At 36.1% G+C, this 15,878-nt stretch overlaps 1 protein-coding gene across 1 annotated transcript; it reads left to right on the forward strand.

Moving 5' to 3' along the window:
- Positions 1-3,323: 3,323 nt before the first annotated feature.
- On the forward strand, positions 3,324-14,589 carry fgf5 (fibroblast growth factor 5). The gene is made up of 3 exons (XM_077231008.1): positions 3,324-3,599; positions 5,332-5,435; positions 14,076-14,589. The coding sequence occupies exons 1-3, from the start codon at positions 3,383-3,385 to the stop codon at positions 14,436-14,438; spliced, it is 684 nt and encodes a 227-aa protein (XP_077087123.1). The 5' UTR covers positions 3,324-3,382; the 3' UTR covers positions 14,439-14,589.
- Positions 14,590-15,878: the final 1,289 nt, after the last annotated feature.

The following is a 15,878-nucleotide window of genomic DNA, read 5'->3' on the forward strand; positions in this document are numbered from 1 at the left end:
CTGAGGTCACAACACATACTCAACTTGATTGTTATTTCAAAATCATCAGAGAAACACCCTCAAGCAAATGGAAATTCCCTCATCACATTGTGACTTAAAAATAATAGTGATTCCCAAATCAGCGGGCTGTAAAAGAGCTTGTAAAACAACACAAATCACACGTATCAGGAAATTAGGAAACAATTTTCTATTTTAGTGAAGTTTTCATCTCTTAATTGTTAATAGTACACTACAAAAAAGTTATTTCCTATTTGCACATATAGCTTCCACATTATATGATAAAACACAGCAAGTCACAGAATTAATTTAATATTTAACTTTTGCAGTTACATTTACTGTACATTTAATACATAACAAACACATAACTTCTAAAATCATAATCTTTTAATAAAGATAAACTAAAATGGCAGTACACGCTAAGAAGAAAGGTTCCTACAGATGCTTCATACTGTAAATGTAGAACCTTTTAGGTGTTCCCATCATGAGATCATTTTATTGATAAAATTTTGCTAAAATTGTATGAATTAAACCGTGTGTGAACACTTTTTCACTAGAAATAAACTGAATAACCTGTGAAAGTATAATGCAATCATTTAACACATGTCTCCCTAGATAACACCCTTTTGGCATATCAGTCAAGAACAAGAACCCTAGGGTTATATAGAACCCCACTGAATCTCTTATTTTCTAGTGTACAACCAACATTGCCAAATCAATGGGTCAGACAGTCTTAATACTGTCCAGACGCTGTCAGTTGTGACAGTACCTGAAAACTCATCTCCCCCCGTTACTCAAAAGCTTAATTCACAGACAATGATCACTTGTCCCAAAACAATAACAAATGACTCTTCCCCAGGAGAGAAAAACCTGCATGATACTACAAAGTTGTTAAAAGCCAGGATCATTGATGAATCAATCAGGATCATTGGTGTTTATACTCATCTGGGGTAATTCCTCATTTCAGTTACTGGAGGGTCCAACACAAACAAATGGCCTTTACAATTTGGGAGGTAAACAGTTCTGCACCGTTTACATTAAAGTGATCAATCCATGTTCTGCAGCAAGTGAAACAAAGAGGAGACTACATTACAGACCTCCATGTCTCAGTCATTTATCTAGTGATTAAGTTTGTAATGTTTTCAGAACACATTCCTTTAAAATTACTGAAGGCTGCCGTCACGTCTTAAAGGTAACTTAAGATTCTGTGAGCAAAATCTATAGAATTAGGAAATTCATGCATATAAGAGAACAGGAGCATGTACCAAGCATATTTAAATGAGCTTTGCTGTCTATGCATCAAATTGCTCCACTAGTTCACAACGAAATGCAAGTATATACTATTTCTCAATGGCTTCAATTGCCATGATATTAATAAAACATGCAAAATGTCACCATATAACACTATATAAGTGAGTATGTAAAACCTCAGTGATCTTGCATTTAGATGGTTTGCTCTCACTTTTCAAATGGGCATGAAGGGCCACATTTTGAATTGTGCTATTTACAGTGGGAAAACATTTTTTTGGTTGGAATGTGAATCCTGGAATTATACTAATGCCTACTGGCAGAAATGAAGCATAATACAAAAAGCAAATGTTTTTGGTTACTGATAAAACTGCAAAGACGACCTTTCCAGGTTTTGAACAGGCATGTCTATGTATGTTGAAATTAAGTTTATGTTTAACTATCCAACACCGTATTGTGTATAAATGATTAAAATTCCTGTTTCAGACATTAACAGTGAAATTCCCACTGTGCGGTACTTTTCTCTCAGCAGGTATAGCTGTATTAAAACAACTGGCCTCGACATCACTATTGTTTAATTAGAGGGCCAATGAAAAGAAACTGAGAGGCTTTCAAAGGCTCCAATGAAATTGTAACATACTGTTCATTTAAATAATACATTTTGATTAATTCTGTATTGTCATTAACATGTGCTACATGAAATGAATCCATGCAAAAGCTTGGCATTGTGCCAATTACCAAAGAGTACAAACATACAATTTACCTTTTCAAAGAGATTGTTGAAAAATTCACATAGAATTTTAAGAGATGCTGACAATTTTACCTGCCATTCATTTTTAAAATATCAAGATTTTCACTTTGAAAATGAATTGTCCAAGTTTACAATGACAAGCCTGAGGGTCCTACATTATTTGCGTGTCCACCCAATGCATACATGTTCCCTTGTTCTTAAAATGTAGAAAGAGTAGGCTATGTATGTAGGTCATTCAGGTGACATGACGCAGAAATATATAAGGCCTATACAAATTCCTGTTCATACAGGCTATAGCCTAACCGACTTCTTACATAAATAGGCTATGTTTGCAAAATTAAAAGTCATTTAGATTTTATGTGGGGAAACTGCACATTTTATCAGTCTAATATTCAGTTGCAAAGTACTTGATTAATATTATCAAATATATAAAAAAAATAGCAATGGAGAGATTTCATTATATAACATTATCATTTTTGAAAACATTTGAACACCAAATCAAAATCAGCACGCATGAGGCCACTCTTTAACACTGAATGTCAAGGTCATGAAGTTATTATATAAATAATATACATCTAATAATTAAACAATCGTGATGTAGAGGCATACACACATAAATGAATTATATATATATATATACTGTGTATATATATATATATATATATATGTATATATATATATATATATATATAGAGAGAGAGAGAGAGAGAGAGAGAGAGAGTGAGAGAGTGAGAGCGAGAATTTGTATAAATTCTTACCTTGATAAAATATGTGTAAAAGCTTACTTGAAAAGTTATGAATACTCATGTGTATTCTGTATTTCATATGCTACTTATTACTTCATGATTACACCACTTGAAATTAAATAGGCTACATGTATGTGGAGCTACTGTTATGAACGTAGGCCTATTTCAAAATCATAAACGATTACAAAACAAGAACACACAAGACATTTCTCAAAACTTGTCACATGTGTTTTAAACTAGATTTCTAAAAGATTTATCTTTTTAATCATCTCGAATAAATTTCATTTTCATTGAAGCACTAATTAAAGTAGCCTATGTATTTCTATATGTATATTCATGTTCTTGGTCACAGACGCGCTTGGATCTACATCTCCAACAAACAATGTATAGATTTCAGGGCGGTTTGAATGTTTCGTCCTATATAAATTGAGGATGAGAGAGAGCGTCCCGCACATCTCAGGCACGCATCAAGCAGTGAGATCATTTGTGATATAAATATCTCTTTGCCAGCAGATCTGCTCCAGCTCCTGCAGCCGAGGGTAATGCCCACCAGTGAAACAGCGAGTTACCTCAGAGCGCTGGAACAACAGCAAAATGCTGGAAGTGGCCTAGCACTCGCACAGACAGCTCTCTGGAAAGAATGAACGTTCCTCTCCTGCTTTTACTCCTCTTTCAGTTGCCTCGCTCTGCAGTGCTGACGGGATCTGAACGCGCGTATTTGGAGCACCAACTTGTCGAGGAAGGGCGCGTATCAGGGCGCAGGACTGGCAGACTGTACTGTAGAGTTGGAATAGGTTTCCACCTTCAGATTCACCTCGATGGAAGAGTCAACGGGAGTCACGAACCTAATCCGTTAAGTATGTTATCATTTACCATATCTTTATAGACTTGCAGACGTTTGGTTATATGGAGAGCGAAGTTCAAATTAGTGACTGATTGATTTATTGCTGATATAAATACACTTACCAATACTCAATGCGAATGACACTCTGCTAATTTACATGCAAAACACTGATTAATTATTCACAATGACCCAATGTAATAATAGGCTTGCAATGTTTAAACATTTTTGCATACTAGAGAAGCTCCACTGACAGAATCATAGCAGGTTATTTTGATGAGGTGTTCAAAAATACTTTTTAGGCACATTACAACACAAGTACAGTAACTGTTATTGGAGATTGATCTGGCTGAATGTATGATACACTGTGTTGCTTCCTCTTTGGAGTCTCTTGTTTTGGAGCGACTTGTTTATTTACAGGTATGGGGAACAGGTGCAGTGGCTGAGATCAGAATGCTTGTGAGTTGAAAGCTGGAGTGAGTGGCATCATTAACATGCCATACACTAGATTTCTGTTAATGGTTGAATAGCTTGGTGCACATGCCGTAGTATGATCTATTTAGAGGGTCTACTGTAAAACAGATGATGAAAATTAGATTAAAGCAAAAAGGATTGTTATAAGTTTGGCTGTGGCTGTTAAACCCATATGGCAGACAGAATATTTCAAAAGCAAATATCATTGACCTGAAACATCCTGAAAGAATACAGCCTAGCCAATTTAGTTTTCAATAGGGACTGGCACAAGGAAGTCACATTTTTTGGGTGCTTGTTTTTATGATGTCAGTGTGTTTTACAGTATGTGTTGTTGAGTGTTCCCTATTCTTTACTTACACTATAAAGACATCTAATGTCCTGTCAAAATAAAAATAAAAAAACCATTGACAAATAGGCTATCTTCACTGAATTAACACAGAACTGACTTGAGCTGAATAAAGACATTATCATCTTGCTAACAGTTGCTTTCAAGCAGAATTTGAATTTGTCTTATATTTAATGTAGTTTGCATTATTAATTCTGTTTCTTTCCTGTTAATTATTGTGAAACATTAGCTAAGAATTTCCATCGTATAAAGGGCTATAAAAGTAAATGTGACTTGACCTCACACAGTCAGTGTTTGGAATTAAATGTATTTACTAACAGATGTGACTCAAATTGTTGTGTACATTCAGCAGCAGACAGGAGTGTATAGAATAATGTCTGTGTATGAACAGGTACTCAATCCTCTTCTTTAACCTGTGATATCATTGAATGATGACAGAATATAATATAAACATTTCATATTTTCTTTAAGAATTTTTAGCTATTTTCTGTGAAACACCACCTGCTTTTGTCTGGCCAGATATACAGCTAAAACTGTAGTTAATCTTTTTCTTTCTTCTCTGCCCTAAAACTTATCAAGTCTTAACTTTGCCATTTTTATTGCATGAGAGAGGTTGATAGCCCTAACGTTAGTGATGACAGCAAATAATAACAGTGCTCATCTTATGCCATTCAATGACACACAATAACCTGCACATATCACATGAACTTGCTTTCAAAATGCGGTTATGACACTTAAGAATTGCAGGGAGGCACTTTGGTTCTAGAATGCGTTTGTCACTCTTTCACGGAGCAGTATGAATCACTCCAAACAGGAATTACAACTGTATTCTGCTGCTGTGTGAACATAACTATTGCTTGACCTTTTCTTTTAGGACATAAGGGTCATCAGTCATCACTGCAATCAATGTGTTTTTCTCAATCTGTAGGTGTGCTGGAGCTTTTTGCCGTGTCTCAAGGGGTTATAGGGATCCGAGGGGTTTTCAGCAACCGATTTCTAGCCATGAACAAGAGGGGGAGGCTTCATGCAACTGTGAGTCTGATCCAACACTATATTAATACAATACAATATAAACTAATACATCCACAAAAAATAAAAAAAATTGGATGTAAACTAACCCAAATGTGCTGAACAAACTCCCCATACACACTTTTGAGGGAAATCTCGGCTTACTGTGATGTTTGTGAGCATCTGCAAATTCTGTCTACAAAGACTTGTATAGCTCAAAGCAGTGGATAGAGACACTGCAGTTCCAGAGCAATCTGGCTTTGCAGGGGTCTGGGCTGGCTGATAGAAGGCAGAGCTTATTAGCATGTGTTAATGGGAAAAGCAGATTAAAACGAGTCTGGGGTAGTTGATAATCTTGCAAGAAAGAGGAAGGGAATCAATATGTGTGTAAACAAAGTAGGGATGCATCGAATCCAATTTTTTGGGGTTCGGCCGAATACCGAATCCACTGGTTAAGATTCTGCCGAATCCGAATACCGAATCCTTCTCCCATCCTCAGTCCATTAACACAGTAAACACATTAATGAATTCAACAACGTCCACAACAGTGTATTTTTCATTTTGTCTTCCAGTAAACACATTAATGAATTAAACAATGTCCACAACAGTGTATTTTTCATTTACAGTTATTTTAACTGTATATTAACAGGTGATAGCCGGTGAAAGGTGAATGATCCTCTTTAAGATAAATCAGAGGCTCGCTGAAAAAAACGCTTATCTCCACGTCAGCACCCGATGTGACTGCCTCAGTAGCCTATTGCTGCGGTACAGATCGTCCCAGCCGCTCCAAAGTACTGCCAAACAACACTTTTCCTGCTCACGAGTTTCATTTTTTCAAATTCTCAGCTCTAGTGCACTCGAACCTACGTAAACATCTTCCCGTAATCAACGAATGTGTGACGTCTACCAGCGTAGCACGCATAGTGCAAGCCTTGTCTTCGGTTCGGTGGAAAAAAAATTGAAGGTTCGACAGAAACCGAACCCCCGTCAAAAAGCCCAATATTCGGCCGAATCCGAATCCGAATCCTGGATTCGGTGCATCCCTAAAACAAAGTTGGGCAAAGTAAGGACACTTTGTATGCACACAGCAAGAATAGGGATTTATGCATACAAATAAACAGTATATGAAATAATCTATATTCCTTTTTAGCTTTAAAACTCTTGCATAATAGGAACTGCCTTTTATTTATTTGTCTTGAATTTCAGAGATAGAAAAAAATCATCATAAAGGATCGGTCTAGGGGACACTACAAACCCTAAACTCAATCTGTCCCATCTATTCAACCAATTATCATTATTCATTATCATTATTCAGCTTTCACCTGCACATGTTATATATTTTTCATTAGCAGTAATACTTGGTCAGTTGGTAAGAAAGAATCTGTCACAACTACACACAATTATACATATAGCCCACGCTGCCGTTCAAAACCTTGGGCTCAGTAAGACTTTTTTTTAATGTTTTTTATGTTGTCTTTGTGGTCATCAAAAATACAGTTAAACAGTAATATTGTACAATGGTATTACAATTTAAAATAACTGTTTTCTATTTTAAAGGCACAATATGTAAGAGTTTTGGATTAAAATATCCAAACAGTGCTATATATTTTGTTGACTTGTATACTTACATTATCCAAGAAGTTTCCGAGAATGTTTAAATCCAGAGAAATAAGCAATTTTAATCAGGACACAGACCATGTCATTGCATCGCCTATCAATGACTCCATACCTGTGTTACACTCGATTTCCAGTTTTATTTTGCAGAAACCATGGAAACACCAAAGACCCTTTAATATATTATATGTTTTGTTAGACAAGGGAACAACTGCTTGGATACATTTATAGACAGAAAACTAATCATTGTTATATAGCTCAACACTGTTAGTCTTATTGTTTGAATCGCTTGTTTTCTCGATTTTCCACAAGTACCATGCTTTTTACCCTTAAAAACACTATTTTGTCAAGTGGCTAACATAAAATCAGATGCAGCTTAATTTTAGTAAGAGTAATGCTGCATTTTCTCCATCATTCAATATGTTTTAAAATTAATTGCATGCTATTTAGCAATACAAGCCATCCTGAAGAAGCAGAAGCGGTGCCTGTAGCATAATAAAAGTTCCTCTGCTCTCGAGCCGTGTCTCGCGCTCGTCTCTCATTAGAAATCGCTCTTGCTCTGCTTCATACTACAGAAATGTTAATCTCATCCATGAATATTATTTCTGCCCGAATCCCGTCGGATTCTTTTCCACCGGCTATGAGGTGGAACAACTCCCATGATTGCACGCTCAATCTTGGCATCATCAAGCTACGCCTTTGTTTTATTATTCACTCTAGCGGTGAATAACTACATATTGTGCCTTTAATATAAAGCTGAATTTTCAGCATCATTACTGCATTCTTCAGTGTCACATGATCCTTCAGAAATCATTGTAATATGCTTATTTGGTGCTTAAGAAACATTTCTTATCATGATGGTTGAAAACTGTGTTGTGCTGATTAATATTTTTGTGGAAACCGTGATCTTTTTTTTTATTCTTTGATGAACCGAAAATTTAAAAGAATAGTATTTATTAGAAATATTAATCTTTTGTAACATTAAACATGTCTTTACTGTCAAAAAAATAATTGAATGAATCCTTGCTGAATAAAAGAATTAAGTTATTTTTGTTCCGTATTTATGTGTACCCACTTCAAATAAATGTTTTACAATTTTAGAAAAATCTCGTAAGGGATGGATAATAAAGCAGTCTTATAAATCTGAGGATTAGCCTCCAAACTGCTGCAGACATCATCTGTAATTAAAGCAGCTGCAGCGGCTCCATCAGGCTTGAATTGGGTTTCATTTCCTCAGACCAGCTACAGTTGCACAGGCTCATTTAATAGCTGTCAGCTTGGGTTTTAAACCCCAAGCACTTCACTCCGTAGACAAGTCGGCCTAACCAAAGGAGTATCAAATGACTTAGCGTCTGATTTTTGTTGCACTGTCTGTCATATTCAATATTTAAATGTTTTCATAGTGGCAATTTATTGCTGTGATAATGGCAAGGAAGACAGATGTACATTATGCCGTGTGACCTACCCAGCAAGCCATCACTAACATAATCTTTGCGAAGCTTAAGAGGTCACTGCATTCATTGAGAAAACAAGAGGGAAACGGAGATGCAAACGTCGCCCATTCCATGAAAATCATTCCTCAAATTTGATTTTGCTCACATGCTCTAAAGGAAAAAAAAAACAACTCTGAATAATACAACAACAATTATGAATGGGATTAAAACTGCCAAGATGTAATGACTTGTGTCTGTGTCTACAACAGTATAACACTGCTGCATGGGAAATCTTGAGAGAGGATTGTTTGTGGATAATATTCGGAAAGAAAGCTGTCAGAAAACAGACACAGGTCCAGCAGCTGTAAAGTTCATGACTTGACAATAAAATGTCTTTTGCTCTCAGACACCGAACAACAGACATATGGGATGTCTTGTATCTCCTGAAACATAGATTGAAAAAAAACCTCCCCCCCCCCCAAAAAAAATGTCATAAAAAGATGTATCCTCAACAGCTGGCTGCTGTTTAAAATGAAGATCATAAGGCACTTCCAGAAGACAAAAACCATGTACCCTAATCAAACAAACATTCAGATGTTTTTGGGGCAAATTACCACATTTAGGGGAGAGAGCCCCTGTGAAGCCATGGTGGGTCAAGTTATGACTGGCATGTTTAGAAAATATTGTAATGGCACCATTTTCTGCTTTGCTGCACTCTTCAGCAAACCAGAACAGTTTTATTATTTCAGAGTTTGGGAATTATGCAAGACCTCTTACTTGGGACTGACCCTCATTAAAGTCATGATATAGTTTCCCACCACATGTATTTTTAGAGAGTGAGGCCACAATTCTTAATATTGGTGGTGGTGTACAGTTGTTGGGATAAGCTGCTGTTTACAAAATACTTAACAGTGTCCCCAAAAAATATTTTCAATATTCTCTTCCACTGAGGAAAGAAAGACATGAATATCTTGGATGGCATTGGGTTGAGTAAATTATTAGGAAAATTTCATTTTGAGGGAAAGGGATAATTCACCCAAAAATGAAAATTAGCCCATGATTTACTCACCCTGAAGCCATCCTAGGTGTGTATGACATTCTTCTTTCACACAAATACAATCGGAGTTATATTAAAAAATGTACTGTATATTTTTTTTAAAAACTTGTACTTGACGCACAACGTAATGATGGCAATTGACGTCTCTCGTGGTTAAAAACAAACCGCGTTCGTCATTACGTTGTGCGTCAAGTTCAAGTGTTACTCTTTTTGCGTAAATCGATGCATACGGCCGTCTGCCGGAAGCTAGTTATTTTAGTCGATAAAGTTTTAAATATGGATATTTTTCTTACACGAATGCATCACTTCACTTCAGAAGGCCTTTATTAACCCCTGGAGATGCGTGGAGCACTTTAATATAGAATAGTGCGCTTTGATGGACTTCCAGAGACATACAGCCATTCACTGCCGTTTATGAAGCTTGGAAGAGCCAGGACATTTAACTCAGATTGTATTCGTCTGAAAGAAGATGTCATATACACCTAGGATGACTTCAGGGTGAGCAAATCATGGCCTAATTTTCATTTTTGGGTGAACTATCCCTTTAAGAAATGCTTTCAATGATTTATTTATGTATTTATTTTTTAGATGTATGAAGTCATGCAGTTTCCCTTACATTTAAAGAAGTGTCCTAGCAGAATAAGTAATGGTGTCGGTTATCACAATAACTACAAATATATATGATCAACAAACATTGATAACCAGAAAGTGACTAAATTCTATGTCTTGATTTTGAACAATATTTCTAACAATATGCTTAACAAATTTCCTTTTGTGAAATGTTGTTCTTGAAACGTGTTTGTGTCAATAAATGCCGTTTGATTTAATATAATGCAAACACATTTACACCATTTTAGGTAAGGCTTATGTGTCCTAATAATTTACGGCACACTAAAGTATAGGTATTCAGTGTGACAGACCAGAAGAAAGTCATGTCCGAGTCAAGTTCAAGTCCTTCTGGTCTCAGACTTAAATGAGCTGGTCTCAACGACAATGCTGGGTAGGGCTGGGTAAAAAATATCGATTTCTCGATTTTAATCGATTCTGATTTTTACGAACCGATGTCGATTCTTAAATCCCAAGAATCGATTAGTCATCCTGTTTTCCATTGATGAATGAATGAAACATAGCACAAATCCCATCCAATAAACGCAATAATCTTTGTGCTTTGTTACTATTGATATGAAACAAAGTCTCAGATTTCAAATTATGTCCATTTTCTTACGAAATTCAAAAACATAACCGTTTTGGCGCTCTGGCGCGCGCAGCTCAGCTCAAGAGAATCAGCAGCGCCGAGCACACATGATCTTCTCTTCCGCCTTAATATTACCAGTTACAGCGTGACATAAACAAGAATGAGCATCTGAAAGTGTGTTAAAAGATAGAGTACAACTTGTCGAAATCCTTATAGTTACATGGAATCGCTCAATCAGTGTTTCAACCGTGGAAAGACGTCAGTGAAAAGCAAGTATAGGCTACAATGTCATGAAACGTCACATCACATTTACCTCAGAAAAACCATACCCAGTGACCGGCATGAACTCGTTAGTCAGCTAGAAAAAGTAACTCTAGAGAGGAGCATTTTGCTACATATATGCACCTGCACCATAATACATATTCATTATAATTGTTTTATGTTCTTCAATATTTAATGCATGTCTGAATAAATCTGGCAAGTTTTTATGACAGCCACCATTTAAATGTTTATATTTCATATAACTTTATTATTAGAAAATAAATAAAAGAGTAATTTAAGTTTTTGTATACAAATCAGTAAATCTTTACCTTCAATATTAGGCTATACTAGGCTAATGAAACAATTTTAATGATACAACTGACTCCCATAGTTTACAGCATTGGTTAAGAGATTTGTTTCCTTGAGAAAATTTGCCATGTATTGTACATGATATCCAAAATAATCAATATAGAATTGAATCGAATCGAAATCGAATCGAATTGCAAGCTTGTGAATTGAAATCGAATCGAATTGTGAAATTTGTGTCAATACCTAGCCCTAATGCTGGGTATCAGATATACCTACAGAGAAGTCTAAAGTCACATTCGACAAAGAGCCATCAGCTTGAAGGAACAATTACAGACAAAAAATCTGACAAAAATAAAAATCAAACAGACCAAATGCCTCATGCCTGCTATCTAATGTTGATTTGGTCAAATTCATGTGATTAACATCTGACCAAAGCTCAGATAGTTCAACACATTTAGAGATCTAATGGATGCCTGGTCATGTCAGGCCATGGCTGCATTTCTGAAACCCTATACCCAAGTTTGCACAGTATACATAACCATAGATTGCCTATACGAAAAAGCATGTGTCCTGCTTTCCTCTGGCTTGGAAGGATAAAGTTATTTCATAGCCTAATGAGTTTTCAGCCCACACAAACAAAGCTCTGCTTCTGTCGGTCACCACAGTCTTTGATTGGAAAGTCGGTTTTGATGACTTTGAACTGGGAGATAAAAGAAAAACTTGCAATTATTCTGTAACCCCCTCAATGCTTCTTTCTGGGGCTCAGTGTCTATAATCTGCTTGCTGCTTTTCATTAGCTCTCTTTATGAGGGGCTAACTCAATCAGGCCACAAAGTGTTCTCTCTCCAGCAGCTGCTAATGTAGCATCCTACAGAGTGTGTGCTCAGTAATTACTTATTGTGTGCCCAAAGTGTTAAAGCTTTATTGATGTGCTCTGGCTCTGTCTATTGCTGTGGTAAAATTGAAGCATCATAAGCTAGCTGATCACTTACATATACAGTACAGTCTGCTCATGAGTGTATATCCCCTTTGCTGAATCTGTTAAATGTGTCATTCATAACCATAATAGTACTGCCTTGATAAAGCTAAAGTATTTGAGATAACTGATATTAACATATATTCAACAAGACAGCATAATGCATGAAGTTGGCTGTCGTCTCCACAAACATCAATGACTGTTTGTCTGTTGTTATAGCTGTGCATTAGTCTCTGGTCCTTCAATTTCTTTGATTTCTCTGCACACATATGTTTTTCCCACTGTATATGATGTTGCACGCAGGACAATAGGGGAACTCATACACAAGATGTCATTAATGCTCAATGAGGATATATTAATTCATTAAATACATTTCTTAACAGGATAATTTTGTAAATTATTATATCCAATATTTTTGTGGGATATTTGAAAGAAAGAAAAAACCTCTTGTGCACAGCTTCTTCAGCACAGTAATAACATATATATGATCTTATTTTTTAAATTATTTGTTCAATTAATAGTCTACAAGGGGTATATAAACTTTTGAGCACAGCTGTAATGGTTTAGCTTGCTTATTTTTTTTTTAGCTTGTACTGTATATTTAAAGTGACATTGTGTAAGAATTTCTCCCATCTAGCGGTGAAATTGTATTTTGCATTCAAACGAATTATGCTCTCCATCGCCTCGCTTTTTCAAATGCGTGTTGCATCTACGGTAGCTGTTATGTACCAAAAAGCTACGACAGGATGTCTTCTAATAGCACTTCGTCGAGTTTTCCTTCGGGTGAACAGGTTTGTTATTTCAAACAAACTGCAACTTGACACAACGAACAAACGAATGTTTGAAACGAACAGGATGAATAATAACAGTGCAATGCACGAAAACGCATTGTGGAAACACGATGGCCTAGTACTTTTTGACCCTCTCTGCTATTAGTTTTTCAAGATGGCGGAACGACATGGAAGCCTCCGTGGACCTACCCGTCACATGTATATAAAGATGATAAATTCTTCGTTTACGAGGATAAGTCAGATAATTGGCAGAGGTATTTGTACACCATTGAGGACATATTTATGAATAAAAATATTGATTTTAGATAATAAAATACCTAAAAAACTACACATAGTCCCTTTAAAACAGTATACAGTATGAACATAGTACGTTTTTTGTTTTTGTTTTATAGGTGTCGATACCATCTCTATCCTTGCAATACAGAAAAACAAAGCCCAAAACAGTAAAGAATCCATACAAATATTAAATATTAGAATAGGCATTCAGTCTGTTTTTTTTCTGTTTCTCAGTCTGTGCAATTGTCTCAATACTTCTGATGACAGACAAGATGGAGAAGAACTGGTACACTGAACATGTCCTCTGGTGTTTTGTGTTTTATTACTATAATACAAACTGCTAGCCTGAATTAAGAAGAGTGAATTATTTCTATGGTGAATTATGCAATCATACTTGATTTTATTTTATCTGTTTGCACACACTCAAAAATATACTGGATAACATACAGAAAAAGGCTAGAAAACGCAGTATAAGTGTAAAAAAGTGATCTAATTTGAAAGTAAGATATACAAATATATGAGGAAACTTTACACTAAATAAACACCATTGCAGCTGGACTCCAGCTGAAGTACAAACAAAGATCATCAGAGGGATCTAGTATCACTCACTGCATGTCTATGTTAAATGCCAAGATTTAAGATAAATTCACATAACCATTAACATGCACAGGCGTATCAGTATCAGGCTGAACAACTTGTTGATTTTCTATCTTTGTATGATTTTCCCCCCCTTTTCCTGTCCTTTTCCCCAGGAGAGCTTTACAGATGACTGTAAGTTCAGGGAGCGGTTTCAGGAGAACAGCTACAACACGTACGCCTCAGTGATCCACAGGAACCATCGCACTGGCAGAGAGTGGTTTGTGGCACTTAATAAGAGAGGTAAAGCAAAAATGGGGTCCAGTCCAAGAGTGAAGTCACAACACATGTCTACACATTTTCTGCCGAGGATGAACCTACATGAAAAGACTGAGCAAGGATTCTCAATAACAGACAAAGAGCAGGAAAAACAACCACCTCCGCATCCATCAAAGCCCTCTATACCAAAAGTCACAGTCAACACTGGAAAGAAGAATCGACCAATAGTCAAGTACTGGCCGAAGTTTCGATTCGGATAGACCAGTACTGTCTTAAACATAGACTAATCTTGCAAAAAAGACAAGCTGGGAAAGAGCTGGTTTGCTGAAATAACAAGTTTTCTCTTTGACTTTGACGAGCATTCCAGTCATCATGAACATCACATGGGCTGAATGAGCCAATCACAAGACATTTTCAGGGCGTCTGAAGTCTGGTGTGGATTTCATAAAGATAATTGTACTAAAATTGCTTCACAGGAGGATTTGCATAGTTATCCTCAGTGATTTTACAAAATAGCTATTTTTTTATATTATACCTCACAGTATTTATACAACATATTTATGTGTCTATGTACAAGCTTTTTTTTTTTTTTTTTGCACAAACAGTTATCCAGCTCCTAAGATTATAATGTTTGTGATGGTAATTTGCAAATATATTTTTTAAAAAGGTGAATACAAGCAAAATAATTAATCTTTTGAATACTTCTGGATCTAGTTATGCACCTCCATATTTCTATACTTTGAACTAGATGTCTGTCCATTTAAAACTCTCAGTCTAACTGCTGACTGTCATGGAAATGATATCCTTTAATGACCAGTCCATTCCACAGAAGAGCGATGTTTCACAAGGATAAACATGTCTTGAGACTGTTCTGTGTTTTATGAGCTCTGCTCATAGGTGTATCAAATGGCAGACAGTCGTGGTATGACCCTTAACAAAATATCCCTGGAACTGTCAAGCAGGACACGTTGAAACGGTGTGGAACTCATCTTTGGTGTTTACAGGTGAAAGCAACCATTATTAATTAATTTCTACAAACATTTCACAATAATTAATTTCTAATAAACATTTCACCATAGTGTCATTAAAAACATCCTGTTTACAATTCTCACATTTATTCTGAGGCCATTGTTTGTTTCACAAAAAATTTGATTTGTGCTTTTTATGTGGAATGGGAAATTTATTTGGATATTACAAAATAATAGAAATCCTAAAGTACATTAAGGTTTTGTGTACTTTAATTACAACAATCATTATTGCACACTTTTTTATTTCTGCATTAGATGCTCCTGAAATCAACAATGTGGCCAAAACTCATGTTGCGTATGCAAGGTGGTGGTAGTGGATGTCTAAGTCTTGAGAGTTACCCATTACAATTGTCATAACAGCTGTCTTGTGCCATTATCCTGTTGGGCTGATCCGAGGGGTAAAGCCAGGGTTTGGTGGAGGTCAGACATTCCACTGGAAAATGGTTTACAACAGTGTCTCATTAAATAGGTTGAAATACAGGGGTCAAGACATCAAGGAATCCACATCAAATGGTGTCTGCAAAGCCATAATCCTGAACAGTGCTATGAAGGTTTCTTCATACTACTTGGATATATGCCAAGACTATGAACATTGTCTGGGGATACAATCTTTGCCATTTAAATTCCTTAAAACGATGGCAAAATGCACAGAAGATTTCTACACTGAGAATG

This window comes from Siphateles boraxobius, unplaced genomic scaffold (genome assembly GCF_051911475.1).
Source record: "Siphateles boraxobius isolate OS27281-9 unplaced genomic scaffold, OSU_SipBor_1 16, whole genome shotgun sequence".
Taxonomy (NCBI): domain Eukaryota; kingdom Metazoa; phylum Chordata; class Actinopteri; order Cypriniformes; family Leuciscidae; genus Siphateles; species Siphateles boraxobius.